The sequence below is a fragment of the Corvus hawaiiensis genome, chromosome 2 (genome assembly GCF_020740725.1).
Source record: "Corvus hawaiiensis isolate bCorHaw1 chromosome 2, bCorHaw1.pri.cur, whole genome shotgun sequence".
NCBI classification, from domain to species: Eukaryota; Metazoa; Chordata; class Aves; order Passeriformes; family Corvidae; genus Corvus; species Corvus hawaiiensis.
In genome coordinates this window covers 72,087,821-72,103,962 of record NC_063214.1, presented here as the reverse complement: position 1 = coordinate 72,103,962, position 16,142 = coordinate 72,087,821, and the positions used below count along the sequence as shown (strand labels likewise).

Genomic DNA, 16,142 nt, shown 5'->3' with positions numbered 1-16,142 from the left:
GCCCCGCCGCCCCGGCCCCCGCCACCTGCCGCCCCGCCCGGCCGGGACTGCCCAGCGCGCCGCCGCCTCCCTCTGGCGGGGCCGCGGGAGCCCCGGCAGCCCGGGCCGCCTCCCTCACCTCCGCACCGATGGGGCTTCCCCGGCCAACCACAGGCAGCGCCGCGATCCCGGGAAAGCGGCTCCACACTCTGCAGCGTTGACCCGTTTGGGAATGAAGTCAGGAGCCTTTTCCACAGCTACGGGAGACATGAGAGATCCACACTTACTTTTGAGCTCTTTTCGTACAAAGTGACCGAAGTGGAGGTGCCCAGGCAGAGCTGAAGGCACACGGCTCGGCTTCCATGCTTCCCTCCCCAGCCCCGTTGGCTTCAACTCTGGTTTAGCTCACAGTACCCACACCAGTGCCCACTGCTCTGGCTCATTCGTGTCTCCTCTCCCCGGCACACTACAACGGATTTTTAGCGACTCTTCCACCCCACACGCTATTCCAAGCTCAGAGCTAAAGCCCGGTCTTAGCACAGCTTGACCCCTGGGCCTGCATGGGAGCTGTGCTGAGCTCTGCCCACTGCAGTGACCACAAAGGTGGGGCAGGCTGGGATCATGCTGTGCTGCAGCAAAAGGTCATCCACGCTGACCGAAGCATAGGAGCCAGGAGGGAGATGGTTTGCTGGCTGAACACAGTGAAATCCTTTCTTCCAATACAGGAAGATGAGGACACATGCTAAGCAGAAAAGTTAAATATCGGGGAAAAGAGCCATTTTCTGTAGTAGTAATCCACAGCATTAGATTGTTGGGTTTTGACTTCGGTTTGTTTGGGATTTTTGGAGTACTAGATTTTATTTTGAGATTGTATTTAAGCTCTCTATAGCTACTTGAAAGGAGGCTGTGGCAAGGTGAAGCTCAGTCTCTTCTCCCAGGTAACAAGCAACAGGACAAGAGGAAATGGCCTCAAGTTGCACCAGGGGAGGTGCAAGTAGATTTTAGATTGGATATACGGAAAAATTTCTTCAATGCAAGCACAGTCAGGCATTGGCACAAGCTGCCCAGGGATGTAGGGGAATCACTATCCCTGGAAGTGTTCAAAATATGTGGATGTGGTACTTGGGGACATGGTTTAGTGGTGAACATGGCAATGTTAGTTTAACAGTTGTGCTCAATGATCTTAGAGGTCTTTTCCAACTTTCACAATTCTATGATCTTTTCCTACTTGAACTTTTTGTAGTATTTTTTCTTTCCATGTCTTCTCTGTACGTAAAACTGAGTTGCTTCATACATCTTTTGCCTTTATAGCCCATGGCAGAACATTCATAATTTTTGAAGGACTACTGAGAAAAGGTAACTCAAAATTTGTACCACACACAAATTCACTTCTCCTGAGATGTTTACTTGGGAACACATCTTATTTCTGCTTTATAGAAAACCTTCTTAGAATAGAGAAAAAGAATTTTAGGAGATCAACAAACCAGGAAGCTATTAGCTATCAGTTTCTGCAGTATATGGAAATCCGTGTTGCTGGTGTTACACGCAGGAGGGAAAATGCAGTGACTCTGGCTGAAGTAAGTTCCACGGGAGATGTTTGACATTTATTAAAGTTACAAATGCATAGAAGTTATGTAGTTACCTCCTCACCATGGTATGATTTGAGACATCTATGCTATAGAGCCAGCAAGGAACATTATGATAATCCAAGCTGTAATTTTGAAGTTTTTTCTTACTCCTTTTTCCTGTTCCAAGCCAGACCAGCCACAAGACCAAACACAAATGAAGAATCTGCATTTTTCTTGAGTGGGAAGCCTGAACATCAGAAAACAACCCTCTCATCTCACTATTTAACATCCATGATTACAAAGGTTAAAAATGTCTAAATAAAGCATTTATCAGCTGCTGCTGCTGGCTGACATCAGTTTGCAGTACCTGAGGTTACCAAACATTTTTCTGGAGAACTACAGCAGCTTTTCTCCAGTTTTCAAGGTCTTTCACTTCACCTAAAAATACAGGGCTTGCCCCTAAGTAGGAGAAGGTAACTAAGAATTCTATAAAGCAGGCTTCAAAAGAGGTCATGTTAAAAAAAAAATCACATTTCTCACTTATTTCTGGTTGCTTTATTTCACTTCATGACAAATCAATTCACTTTTCTTACAAATGAAGTGTTTAATGTTTTAGATCAAGTAATTCAAGTAATTTGAGTAATCATGTTATTTGATTAAGTGTTTAAGTAGACTGCACGGATCACAGCAACTTTCAAGTCAAAGTTATTCACTAAGTAAAAAGAAGTTCCCACATGTAAATCTCATTTTAAAAGTGAATTTTAAATCAACTGTCACAGATAAATTATCTATGTGAGCCTGAGCAACCAAAATAGTTTTATTATTCCTTTGTGCTAACAATGTAAGTCACCAGAGTCCTAGATCAGAGAAAGATTACATATACCAGATATGACTGCTAATTGTTGCTGTCAAAAGTAGCAAGCATAATATTGTTCTACTTGACAAAAATAAACCCTTTCTATGTGTGTGCTCCTAGGGATAAGTCAAGCAACAGTTTACGTCATATTCTTTTCAAGGAGAGTTCTACAAATATTTGACACAATAATATTTTCTATCAAGGCAGGCTTCTTCCTTTAAAGAAAGACCATATTTATTTTATAAATGTGGGTTGTTAAGTGTCTTTTTTTTCCAAAACACATATTTCAATGTCAGAAAACAACTTTCTTCTACTTCCCTTAACTGAATCATGCAGCCATAATTGAAAGGAAAGGGCATTGTACTGGTTATTAAATTCTTATGATTTCTTAACAAAATGCCTGTAAATAACATGGAAAAACTTGCACCATTATACTTAAAAGAGCTTGAACAATCCTGAGTGCTTAATAACACGCCAGCTCCACTCAGCTAAAATTAATGTAAGCGTGGAGCATGCATCATCTCTTCACTCCTACACACACCATGTCCATAAGATGGTGTGTACAGGTGGCCCAGACTGCAGAGGCTGAAGAGGGATTTTCTGGCACTGCGGCCTGTGGCCAAGCCATGCTCCTCTGCACAAAGGTGTCGAGGCTCTGGCAGGGCTGCACAAGTCAGAAACTACAGTGTTATTTTCCCACGGAGCTTGAACTAATAAGCGGAGATTGTACAGCTCAGGCGATGATGCAGACATTGGGGCATCACAGAGCCAAAAGCACCATGGGGTCTGCAGGGCTTATCAGCCTCTAATCAGGACCTTGCTTGACTTTACAAGTCAGCCAAGTGTTCATACCTCAGTTCTTCTATCCATGTTATACAGGTTCTGTCAATGACAAAGATACTCCAGCAGCTTGTAGATCCCTTTACTTCCTGTGCTCCTCAAGACAGTCACCAAAGCCTGTGCCAAAGCATGCTCTCACAAGCTCTGGAAGGCTGTTACACTCTACATGTCAGGTGAGACAGTATTTCTGCAGTGCAGCCTTTCACAATTTCTAGCAAGGGACCACGCAGTGATTAGACACAGTTCAGCATAGAAACTGGTGCATTGCTCTTCCTTTGGCATCTCCAAGCAGTGTTCACTAAAATGTACCATCTTACATATTAATAAACCAGAAATTAACACTGAAAATAAAACAAAAGAGGGAAACCTTACCCTGCAGAACAACTGATTTGAAGACTATGTAGAAGATGCTAAGCAAAACTACAACATTGCCAAAATACTAAGAATTCTTATCTATATGTTTTTACTTAAGATTCAACATGTATTTTTCAGCGTGACCACAGAAAATCCCACCCCAAATTTATTACTCTAACCTTATTATTCTTTGTCCTGATTTATCTAATCAGTCCTTGTACTCAACAAGGAGCTCCACTTCTGAAGGGATTTTGCAATAAACAGTTGCACAAAAACAGACACACCATACATTACTTAAACCCACTGAATTGTTCTAAACATTGAAGAGCATATATGATGAGACTATTTCCCTAGAGCAGACAATTGATGCAGCTAGTTTAACAGCTTTGAACTGCACTTCCTCTCTTTCCTCACCCTCCTCCCTATCCTAAAAGGCCCTTATCTATATTAACTATGGCTTACTTGAAAGATAATCCTCTAAGTCACCATTAGCTTAAAATATGCAATATCCCAATTCAGTGGTGACAACCTTTGTTTGATTTTTCAACCTTTGTTTGATAATAGCAAGAAGACAACACAGCTGGTTTGGTTACTAAAGCCTCTGATTTTTATTTAAAAGCAAGTTTCAGGGCTTTACTAATGAGCATGGCAACAAAAAGCAAGTCTTAATGATACTGCATTTTATTGGTGTAAAAAAGCAAAAGCTTCAAAAATGGAAGCTCATTAGTGTCATTCTTCTCCCTTGCTTTTCCAATCAGCTCACTTACAGAAAACAGAATGTTGTTACTGGACTCTCCAGGTGACATGTTTTAGACAGACACTCCAACTTTTTCCTTAGAGTGCAAGAGATGTTCTTAAGTGATAAGACAGACTCCCACGCCTCCTTCTTTTCTATAAAGAAGGAAGACTCTGCCAGAGTGCTTCTGGAATAACCCCATTCATTTTTACTGCAAAGACAATTGATAGAGAATGAAAGCATCCTCTGGGACGCGGAGGGCTCAGTTTCCTTTGGCAGTGGGTTTGATTGGAAGCAAACCTAAATTATTCCACTTTAAAGGAGTGAATAAGGAATATTTTTCTGGAACGTCAAAAACATGCACATTAACACAAACCAACCTTCACAAGAATCCTAAAGTGTTAAGACGGCTTAGCCAAAAAACTGAACCCAAAACCGAGCCAAACCAAGAAAACCGAACCCCAAACAACCACAGTGTTACTATTCAGGTACAGAAAATGGTCAACAGTACCTTAAGAACAGTGGGTGGAGTGGGAGGGATGGCACAGGGGAAGGGTATCACACAGCATTCAGTAATGCCACCTGACAAACTCACAATAGATATTCCTACAGGGGAGAAAAGTATATAACCATCATGGCTACCTTAAAATCTCCAGTCTCTTTCTGTTGTTGCTGAACAAAACTTCATTGCAACCATCATCACTTTTCTATCATTTATTTCAGTTAGGTGAGGTACTACTGCTGTATTCACCTGTGTGTGCCCTCCACAGTCCTACCATTTGAATTAGTTAATGCGCCTTTTCAGGAGGAAAAAATCCACGTCATTTTTCCATATATACAAATAGCAAACATTGGTTTAACTAAAGTTTTTTGACAATTTATTAGACTTGAGAAACAAAGTGAAGTTTTATTCAAAATGTAAACATTAAGATAATTTTAAAATGTTAGTTCTCACCAACAGTAAGAATAGTCCTTTTTCTGCCTTTTTTCTTCAATATATTTATTTATAAATAATGCACTGAAAAAATGTCTTTGTCATTTGAGTCACCTGAAGAAGTTCTTAAAATATTCTTGCACCATTATAAATAAAAGATGGAGATAGCCTCATATTCCCAGTGTTCACCCATTACCACACCACATACTCCACTCAGAATGTTACCTGTGCATGACACAAATGATAATCCTGCTCTGAAGTAGCTCATCATTATTACGAGGACATATCACAGACAGTAATTCCCAAAACTTTTAAGGGGGTGGAAGGAAAAAAAACCCACCACATAGAAATCTTGCACAAAATGCATGCCTGTATAGAAATACCCAAAGTTGCTGTAGGAACAAGCAGCAAAATATAGCAAGGACAAATGCAAAGTTTATTCCATGTATGCTACAATTAGTCAAGAATGTTAGGGAAGTATCAAAATTTGTACTATTAACATATGGCAACAGTTTTATTCTTACAATACATTGCAAGAGAGTAGCCTCACTGGAAAAGGCTTTTAAGCTGCAGACAGTGCAATTGCATTAAATCTTAATTCTTCTGGGTCACGTTCCATGAATTTCTTGCAAACTTCTATTGCATCCTAGGGGAAAAACAGTACAAAAAAACCCCAAAATGAAAAACAGTATAAATCATATTACAAAAAACCAAACAAAACACAACTGAAATATGAAGATATGCTTTATCCAAACTATGCTCAAAATGGATTTTTACATAAAGGTTTACTAAATGGTGTGACAAGCCTACATAAACTGTATTCTGATGTAAGTTCCCACTATTCAAGATTACTTACAGTGCTCATATGGGCAGCCTAAAAGAGCAAAAGTTTTATGCAGGACCTTAGCAATGATGATTTTTGTGACTGAATATTACTTTGTGCAGCAAATATGTTGCTTCTCTGACTTTCTAAATGCATCTCTGAAGCTTGCCTTAACTAGTACTGCTGCCTTCAGAAATTTTTCCTTTGTTTCAAGATGAATCTAAGCTGGGCGGGGTAATTGAAAGATTTTAAGTAATTCCTTCATCTAGTCTAGCTTTAGGGTGCAATCTGGAGAACACATGTTATCAGTAAAACAGGAAAAAGGAACATATGAAATAAGGAAAGCTTTATCCAATTTCTTCCCCTGTCCAAGCAGGCACAAATTGTTTGCAAACTTAACAGACGTTAGTCTGTGCTTCTAAACTATAAAATCGTTTTGGGTTTTGTTTGTTTTAGTTTCTCTGGTTTCTTCATTTTGTAATGCTAATCCAGTCTGGATATCATAAAAGTCAGATCTATGCATTGCCTTCTCTCAACTTCAACTTTGCACATTCCGTGGGAACGACAGTTTATTCTCCCAACTCAGTGTATCCCTTTCCAATTCATTTCTCAGCTCATGACACAAAGTAGCACCCAAAAGAAGATGTGAAAGTGAAGAATGATTATTAGCAAGGGTCACAAAGGAAATCAGCTTCTGTCTAGCCTGACACCTATCAAACTATAACTAAACCAAAGGAAAGAGAATGAAGAATTTTAAGTTTTCAATCTGCTACCTTGTTACACGTACTATTTGAAAGGAGCAGGAGTGTATGAAAATCTAAGCACAGAAGATAAGTCAGTCTGATCTTGTGTCATAGTCAACCCTTCTGACATTTCTTATGATACAATACTTTCATCCGGAGCCACAACGTGAGTGTTCCAAAATATCTCTTTTCAAAACTGAGTAAACTGAATTTTGCCTCACCATTCCACTCACTCTATTCCTCATCCAACCATAAATATAGCTAGACTTGTATACGTATTTTCATGTATCTATTTTATAAATTTTGCGGAAATACAGCAAGAATTTTGTGTTACACCATTTATTAAGAAGGTTCTCTATCCCTACCTCTAAAAAAGAATCGTCGCTGGTTTCCCCATGGTTTATTGGAAATGGCTTGCGCCCATCTGTTGAAAGACAAAGTGGGATTGAACAACACATTTATAAAACTATAAAAGCTTCATTCTTCCAGTTAAAACTATTTACACAAATTTTTTTGTACTTCACTTTCAAAAATGCTATCTCATTTTTCATAAAGGCCACACATGCAGCTAGCTCTTCCCTGGTCCCTCCACTGCTGACTGCTTGTACCAGTATCATTATATACAGTCTCTTACTTTTAAAAAATAATCCAATTAAAACGATGAAATATTTTTCAATATTTAATTTGAAAACTTAAAGGCTGTAAGTTGCTATTGTTTTAATGCTGGTGTAGTACTTCAGTTTTTCAAGTAGAGTAGAAAAATTTCAGCAACGTTTGATGGATTTACGCAGACAGACAGCTCTATGTCTGTGGTGTTTGACAGCTGTGATCAGGGACTCCACAGTAGACCAAAGCAACAAACCCACCATTCTGAAGAGTCTGGCATCACTGAAAATGTTTCTGTCATTTAAAATAAATTAGCAAACAAACCCAACAGCTCTAAGTATTAAGCACTTTCATGGCATTTAAGAAGGGTTGTTATAGTTACTTTTTTCTTGCATTTCCAATAGAATAATGCTTGTCATTCTCAGCATTTTAAAAATAACTTCATATAAATATGCTTCAGGTTACTTGCAGAGGGTTAACAGTATGAAAACCTGTGACAGGGTACCTGTATTTGCTAAACCACTTTTGCTAAATTCACTTTTGGCTCTGTCTTCCCTGTGAAAGGCTTTTCCCTCCCCAAAGATGCCATCAAAGTTGACAACACTTCCAAACTACATTTTCCATAACTAAAAATAGATATGATGTTAGAAAACTTATGGATTTACATGAACAAGATGTTGTTCATTACTGTAACTACCATGACTGAAGTTACAAGGCAAAACCCTCAGAAAATGCCAGGAAAACAGAACTGAATGCCCTGCACTGTTGCAAGCTAAGTTCACCTCAATTTTTGGGCTTTTTTTATGTCCATATGGCAGAACAACATTTTAATTTCATGTGCCTATAAATAATGTGTTTTCTACGACAAAAACATCATAAACATTTAATATCCATGTGCTTCCTTAGCACGCCAAAGCCCACATGCTGCCCACACTGTCTGAAGCCAGTGAATCAATTGAAAAACCTTCTTCCATTTTCCTACTTTTAGGTTGGGGATTTTTTTGCTTCCCTCCGCTGGTACGGAGAGAAGTTATTTTAAGAACAAAAGAAGTAGTACTACTGGCATTCCACTGCACAGCAGAGCTAAATGCCTCTTCTTTTTCTAATTTTTTTTTATTTTAAGAAAAAATTCAAATGGGGGTTCTCTTGCATCATACCTACAGAAAATAGGTAAATATGGTCATCATAGTATGTAGTCTGCTTGTTAATCAGCATAAATTAATGGACAATGAAAATGTATCATGGAAATAGTAGCACACAACTGAAAAAAGAGCAAGTCATCCCTTATGCCTTGAAATTTAGAGCCATAAAATATTTATATTGCATTCTACAGTTCTTAACTTTTTGATCTAGTCCACTGACAGATACACAGGGGCATAAAACACAAAAATGTGTGCCTATTGGTTATGACTTATCTCTGGTAATATCGCTTAGATCAACTTAATATTAACATAAGCACTTCTTATATACTGCTTATGCCCCATGTTGTGATTAGTTACCACCTGTTAAGGGCATTGCTTAATTACATGCTGATTTTCAAAAGATGAAAATCATATAACCATAAAATACTGCAAAAATTATGCTAGGAAATACCAGTGACTTGCAGTTTTTAAATGCTGATCTGCTTGCTGATTTTCTGAAGAGCCTGCTGGAAAACCTAGTTGCTCAGCAACATATTTAAGACTGGAGTCATTAGAGAATATCTGAGCAAAACTAAGTGCTACACAATCTGAAGAGGGAAAAGATAGCTGTGGTTCAAAAAATAAGGACTACTCTTGTACAGTTAACTGTCTATTGACCACAAAAAGTAGAGGAAAAACATGACAAGACTATTACAAATGAGTTGCAGAATATTAATATCTCGTAATACCCTGATGACATACTTTAGCTAACATTTCTGAAGTGGCACACAGTTGATTTAATACTTCCACAAGCAATCCAGGAACATAAATATAATGAATGTCCTGTGAAATTTTGAGTGTTTATTCATTCTTCTTGCTTCCTGTCCTGATAAATGCCAAAAAATGAAGTTTTGAGGCAGTCTAGTATTCTGTACCATTTTGTCTTAATAGGATGGAGTTGAGGGAAGGAGAACAAAAAAAAAAAACCCAAAACAATGGGAAGAAGGCTGCAGTTGTTTGACAGAAATCCCCAGAGAGTTAAGATGCAGCTAAAAAGAACCTAAGCCCTACATAATAACATCAAGAAATCTCCCTGAAACTTTTCACAGTTGACAGCATCACTACTTGTATTTGTTTCAAACAAATGGAGAGTGTATAGAAAGTGTTCTTACCCAATTCATAGAGATGACCACCTACATTAACTAATGCAATAAAGTGAAGATCTACTTTTTCATCTATACTTGGTGCCTGCAAGACAAAACAAGACAAAAAGAAATTGTGTTTACTAAAACTCTTATAGATATATGATTAATGAGCACTTATCATCATAATATGCAAAACAACTGGACAAAAATCACAATTGGGAAGCACATTCTGGATCTATACAGAATGGCAGAAGTCAAGTGAGGAACATTTTGGCATATAAAGAAACTGCATGTATCAGTAAGAATCCATGCAGTGGAGTATCTGGAAGTATTTCTGATTATAGCTCTACATAAAAGCTTTATTTTTCATTACTGAATTAAAAGTAAAATCAGCTCAAATACATAAACATCAAAAATAGACTTTCATATAAACAACATCCTTCACTAACCTATCTCCCATAACACAATGATGCAGGGCTCAACTCTAAACCTGTAACATTTTAAAACTGAAAATATTCACTTGGTCAAAATAATTTTTCCCGCATAAACCAACCCCAGTTAACCAGTTCCTCTTTCAGAGGCAGTCAAAGCAAACACATCTTAGATGGGGACGAAAGAAAATAACCAGAGGTGCCCAGACTGAATTTTCAAAGTGGTATCATACTCATCATATCCTCTAAGGACTGAAGTACAACGAAAGCACCAAGGGACATGACATAAAAAATGGTTACTGTTAGTAAAGATCTGCCTAGGCCAGTAGGGTTTTTTTGCTGTGCTGGAAACTACAGCAAGCAAAAGCTTTTGCAGAAGATTGCTGGGCATGCACAGCGTGGTGCTCCACCAACACACCTTCCCAGCACCCACTGAGCAGTGGTGTTTGAACTTGTGAGCCAAAAGTTCTGTCATCACTTTTGAGCCAAAAGCTCTATCACCACTATTGTGTTCAATAGCAATTGATGGTGTTAATTCCTTATCAGTCTGTCCAGTCTGCATCTGAACTTTGATCCACAATTTAAGATGATACCATTCTGAGCAAATGGGAAAAAGACTTCAGTTTTTCTTCATTATTAAGAATCTGACTTGCCTGAAAATCTATTTCATACCATTTTCTTTCATCTTTTAATTACTGCTAGGCTTACATGAATTTCCTAAAAGATTCTAAAAATGTAAAAACTTGCTAGAAACAGGTTAGAGTGTAAAATAAGTTTTAGGACCTCAAAGTCGTATCATCTTTTCAAGACTGGGTTCAAAATTTCCTTTTTGATGATGGCCATGAGAAGAGACTTTAAAAGATGATATAAATTGAAGAAATTTGGCAAATAACCAGAAGAACAGAGTGAAGGACAAGAAGTCACCACAAGTCCTTCAATATATCAAGAAGGCAAAAGAACACAGCACTGTGGAAGAACTGCTAACAGCTTACAGAAATTCTACGTAGCAAGCTCAAGAATGAGAAAAAAAGAAAAATAAAACAAAAAACCACACAACTTCCCCTCGCTTTCATTTGAGATTTATCTCCATGACCAGTTAAAAGTGTGAAAGGCCCAAATACCCTGTTTCATCACTGTTTCAGAGAGCCTAGAATGGAGAAAAGGCATTCTGGTCACTGAAGATGAGGCATCTATCAAAGGGGCAAGAGGATCTTTCCACCAGAAATTCAAGCAGTCTAAGTGAAATAGCCTTTGATAACTTTGTTTCACAGAAGGCCAAACAGAGCCAGGATTTAGCAAAGCCAAGCAGCCTCAAGAACTTGACTACCCCAGCTGCAAACTTCAAAGGACCACAGGTTTCCATAAAATCACACAAGACAGTAGGTAACATCCAATGGCACCTTGTTGTTATTGCTATTGATCACCCAACTTTTTACAGACATCTAAACTGTAGTGCTACAAAAGCGTGTAGGCAGGCAAGGCTGAGCATCCTTGTCAAATCCCACATTGTCACCTAATTCCCTTCATAGACATACAACTTCACCGCTGTTCACTAATCCACTAAACATACCAACTAACAAATCAGGGTTTAAGAAATTTCAGGGTTAGGCAAAAGACCACTGCCAGTTAGTCGCACTTTAGGAAAGAAGTGGCTTTACAGTTTAAAGAACATACTCTACCTGGGCTCAAAGTGACATGAAGTAGAAGAGTAAATCACTACTTCAGAGGACTTTGAGATGTTCAGGATTTGATTTTGACCACATTTAGAACAAGATATAGTTGCCCTTTTGACCATTTTGGGGGTTATGTTCTTTGTCTGATTCTAATAAACACCCTTTCTCTAGAGAGACACAACTGGCATGCCTGGAATGCTGAGTCTATATATAGAAAGAAGATGGATAAGGAACTCATCAAAAAAAGCATGATTGACTTTTCATAAAGTTTACTTAGAGGCAGACTCCTATAGAATCCTGCTGAGTTTTTGTACATGACTAATCTAAATAACATGCTTTCATTGTGCTATTGCCATAGACCGTGAGAAATGTTGTGTTTTTAATTCCCCAACCTCAGAGAGAACGAAAGCCATTATTAAGTTTTCTGCGATATGTTCTAACGTAGGCTGTTTCCTTCCATTGATATTTCTTTTAATCTAATCTAGATAGCAGTAAAGTTGATTTGTTACATTTCTTGAAAAATTAGGATTTCAGTAATTTTTGACAGAAAAATATTTGCATAATCATAAGAACTGAGAAACAATAGGGTCTGAATAGTCACGATGACCTAAAACTTTGTATTATAAAATCTATTGCTTATAACTTAGGCAAACAAGTAACTGGATTAAACTTTCCCAGTGTGATGAATCTGATTCAAAATCCCTCCACCCCTCCCATCCTTAGGGAAAAAACTCCCAACACATCCATATGTGTGCAAACACACTCACACACAGATACCACATGAAAAGTCAGGCCAATTTCCATTTCACTGGGAAGCTCTAGAAATTCTAACACTTGAACCAGAAGATTTTAAATTTCAAAGGAATGGAAAAAAGAGGGAATGTCAGCTCCAGAGACATGTCTTTTGTGGCCTCCTTGGAAAGCTACACCTTTGGCCATGTTTTCAAGTTTCTAACAAAGTGTCTATGTCAATGTTTAAAAGAATAAGGAGCAGAACTTTAAAAAGTCTGCCTGCCTGTTCACCACTACGTAGTATTGCTTAGAACAGTTACAGAGGATTTTCTCTTGATTACTCGTCATGTCAAAGACCACAGTAACACAGACATCAATCAAGTGTTGAGATGAATGGTTCCTCTAGACTTTTCACTTAAAAGCCCAGTCAGTGTGCAAAAGGAGAAAGCACATTTGAAGGACCACATATATGTATGAACCACAAGGAAAGAGAAAGACACAGGAGTCTAAATAAGGGGATTGTCTAATCTGGACTTGGAACTAACCCATGGAATTCAAGACTCATTTTTCAAGTCTTCTGAAGAGCCGTCATGCTGAGTGCATAAAATTTATACTTCTCTACTATCCAGCAAAGACAGAAAGAGGACAAATACCAGCACCTTGAGTAGCTTACAGAAGCTTATGTTATGGTTGCAATCATAGTATAAGAAGTAAGAAGTAAGTTTTGGTAGTATGGGTCAGTAGATATAATTTTTCCAATTTATCTCTCCAACCTAAAAACATGCTGAAAGATAAAAACCAGAAGTCTTGAAACGGATTTAAAGAAGAAAAATACAAGAAGTTCAGTGCTCAAAGTGATGGTTCTGAGAACATCAGCTAAAATGTAACTTTTTCCCAAGGAACTAAGGTAACACTCAATGATATTAATACAGAATATCTTCATGAATACCCAGTCTCACACACAAAAGAGACAGCCAAGGTTGTCTGCCCTCTAATTTTGGATACCACATTAAAAGCACTTAAATATCAGAGTCCCAATTTTTCAGAGGATTTGACTGCCTTCTCTCCTAACCCGGACATTCAAATTGAATAATAAACAAGTTGACCTTTGTGAGAAATCAATTTTAATTGACTGTCTCAGGTCAATACCCATTAGTTCACGCTATTGAAACAGAACCTCTACATTTCTTCCTCTCTTCTCTTCACTAGCAGATTTCAAATCACTAATTAAAATGGCACTTCCCAAAGTTTTTACAATATAAATGATAACCCTTCCTACTCCTTGTACTAAGAAATTCCCTTAGTTTTACCTTTCACCACTGCATGCTGCCCTCTCCTCATGAACTAAACCAGTCTTTCTAGTTGTTGTACTAACCTTCAGAAGCTCAATGGTACACCCCGTATCGCTGTTTGCCCAATCATATCAGCCTGTCTAATAAAGTATAATTCATCACCTGCACAGTTTATCTTGCAATGCACTTAGAACATTATCCCAATCTAAAAGTTGGTATTCAGTTTTCATGCATTTGAAATCCTTTGATCTTGAAATGGTCCTAAGTCAAAACAAGACTGCTCATCAAATTCGATGTGCAACTAGTTTCTTCTCCCCAAAGCTTCATTTCTGGGACAAACTTACAACTGGGAAAAAAAAAATGGTTTTACTCTCATGGATCCACTGAACAAGCCTCACCACACCCCACTTAAAATTTATTTATGAAAGACCACATTATAAAAGCAGATTCAATGTTACATGACAATTTTCAGGAAATTTCTTCCAACAGTATCTTGTATTTTTATTATTCCCTTACACTTGCTTTTGAAAGCAAGAAGGAAAGCAAGAAGCCTCACAAACCAGTTTACTAGAATGCTTTGCAATGCAGGTAGTGACTGGGAAAGGGGAAAAAAACCACACTTGGTGTTAAGTCAAGAAACTGGCATCAGGAGTCTCTCAGGTTATGGAAGAAGAGTACTGAAGACTGATAGGGAAAAGACAATTTTGCAGAACCTTCAGGAATAAAAAATTTCAGATACATCCAATTGAAAGATCATGACAAAAGCAGCTGCAGTGTTAAGAGAAGAAAAAGCCTTAGAGGTTTAACTATACAAATTTACTTACAAGGAATTACAAGAAGCCAAAGAAAAACATATCCAAAAAAGAAGATTACACAACAGAATACTAGTATGGTTTAGATGCAATAAATTCTGAAGTAAAAGGAAAAAAGTGATGCAATTGCTGTTGAGTAGATCAGATGTCTGTAACTTCCATTTTGAAGCATGGGATGTGCTTGGGCAAATATACCCTGTAGGACTGTGAAAGGCATTTAGGTCTCGGTTGAAGTACTGCAACTAAAACAAAGACCATAGGAATAATGATCACAAGTTTTTATCAAGATTATTTCTGGCTCTTTCTCACAAAACAGTGACATCTCTATTCATACCCAATATACTGCAGCAAGTTTACAGTACTTGAAATGCTCTGGAATTTCACAGCTGAACACACACAGCTAATTTAGCTCAAGGCATCCCTTGCCCAGAACAATGAAAAACAATTTCCATGAGAAAGGTGCTGAGGGACTGTCTTAAATGCTGGTACAAAAATGGACAAGAAGTTGCTTTGCCGAGCATTGCATTATGTATTTTTCTACTCTGCTGCCATGGTAGACAAGCTGTCTTGAACTTATTACCTCTGTATCTGCAACCATAACTGGAATACTTAAGGGTCAGGTGAGGTACAATTCCAAGCTGCAGCACAATAGCATCTGATTTTGCATGGGAGAATGTCAAGCAAGAAGGTGGAATTCAGAGATAGGCTCTATCAAGGATCAGAGTATCTGGATACAGAGTGTTTATACAAATCTCCTTTTAAATCCATAAGTAAGAGGGATTATTCAGCAGTATGCTGCTCTAAAGAGGTATTTCCTGGTCTTTTCTTTAAAGAACAGGAACTTTAGTCTGATCTAGAAAGTAAATAGGAGAAAGCAAAGTGCATGTTTTCAAATTTGAGAAATTTGTAAGAAAGATTCATAGAATCAGGAGATTAGTTTGACATATAAAAGGCAGCAAAACCTAAGGCAAGCAGAGATACTAAAAGAATAGATGAGGTGGAAGAGAAAATGACAAGGATTGAGGAAAAGTCAACACTACTAAACAAAAGCATGCTTCTAGCTTGTCTTAAAAATTTGCCACATCGACTGTAATTTATCAGATTTGTACAGAACATTTCAGGGCAGTATTTTCAATTTTTTTCCCCTCCTATTATATGTTCTTAACTTTTCTAGAGACCTGCTCTGAAAAGGTGTATTAGGTCTGGCTGAGATGGAGCTCATTTCCCCACAGCAGCCCCTCACAGTGCTGAGCTTTGCATTGGTAGCTGGAAAGGTGCTGATAACACCTCAGTGCTTTGGCTGCTGCTGAGCAGCTCTGACACAGCATCAGTGCCCTCTCTCAACCCCCTCAGCAGGAGGATGGGGGTGGGCAAGATCTTGAGAGGGAACACAGCCAGGACAGGCGGCCCAAACTGACCAAAGGGGTATTCTGTACCATATGAGGTCTGCTCAGCAATAAAAGCTAAGAGAAAGGAGGAGGAAAAGGGGGCAGGCAT

General features: G+C 38.3%; 1 protein-coding gene across 2 annotated transcripts in view; it reads right to left on the bottom strand.

Moving 5' to 3' along the window:
- Positions 1–4,181: 4,181 nt before the first annotated feature.
- The window catches only part of UCHL3 (ubiquitin C-terminal hydrolase L3), a 44,378-nt gene continuing 32,417 nt past the window's right edge, over positions 4,182–16,142 (bottom strand). For both annotated transcript variants that reach the window (XM_048295599.1, XM_048295600.1), the window contains exons 7-9: positions 9,733–9,808; positions 7,199–7,257; positions 4,182–5,913 (exon numbers count right to left, since the gene is read on the bottom strand). In XM_048295599.1, coding sequence (XP_048151556.1) covers positions 5,830–5,913; positions 7,199–7,257; positions 9,733–9,808 — 219 coding nt within the window. In that variant the 3' untranslated portion in view covers positions 4,182–5,829. The remainder of the gene's footprint in view (positions 5,914–7,198; positions 7,258–9,732; positions 9,809–16,142) is intronic.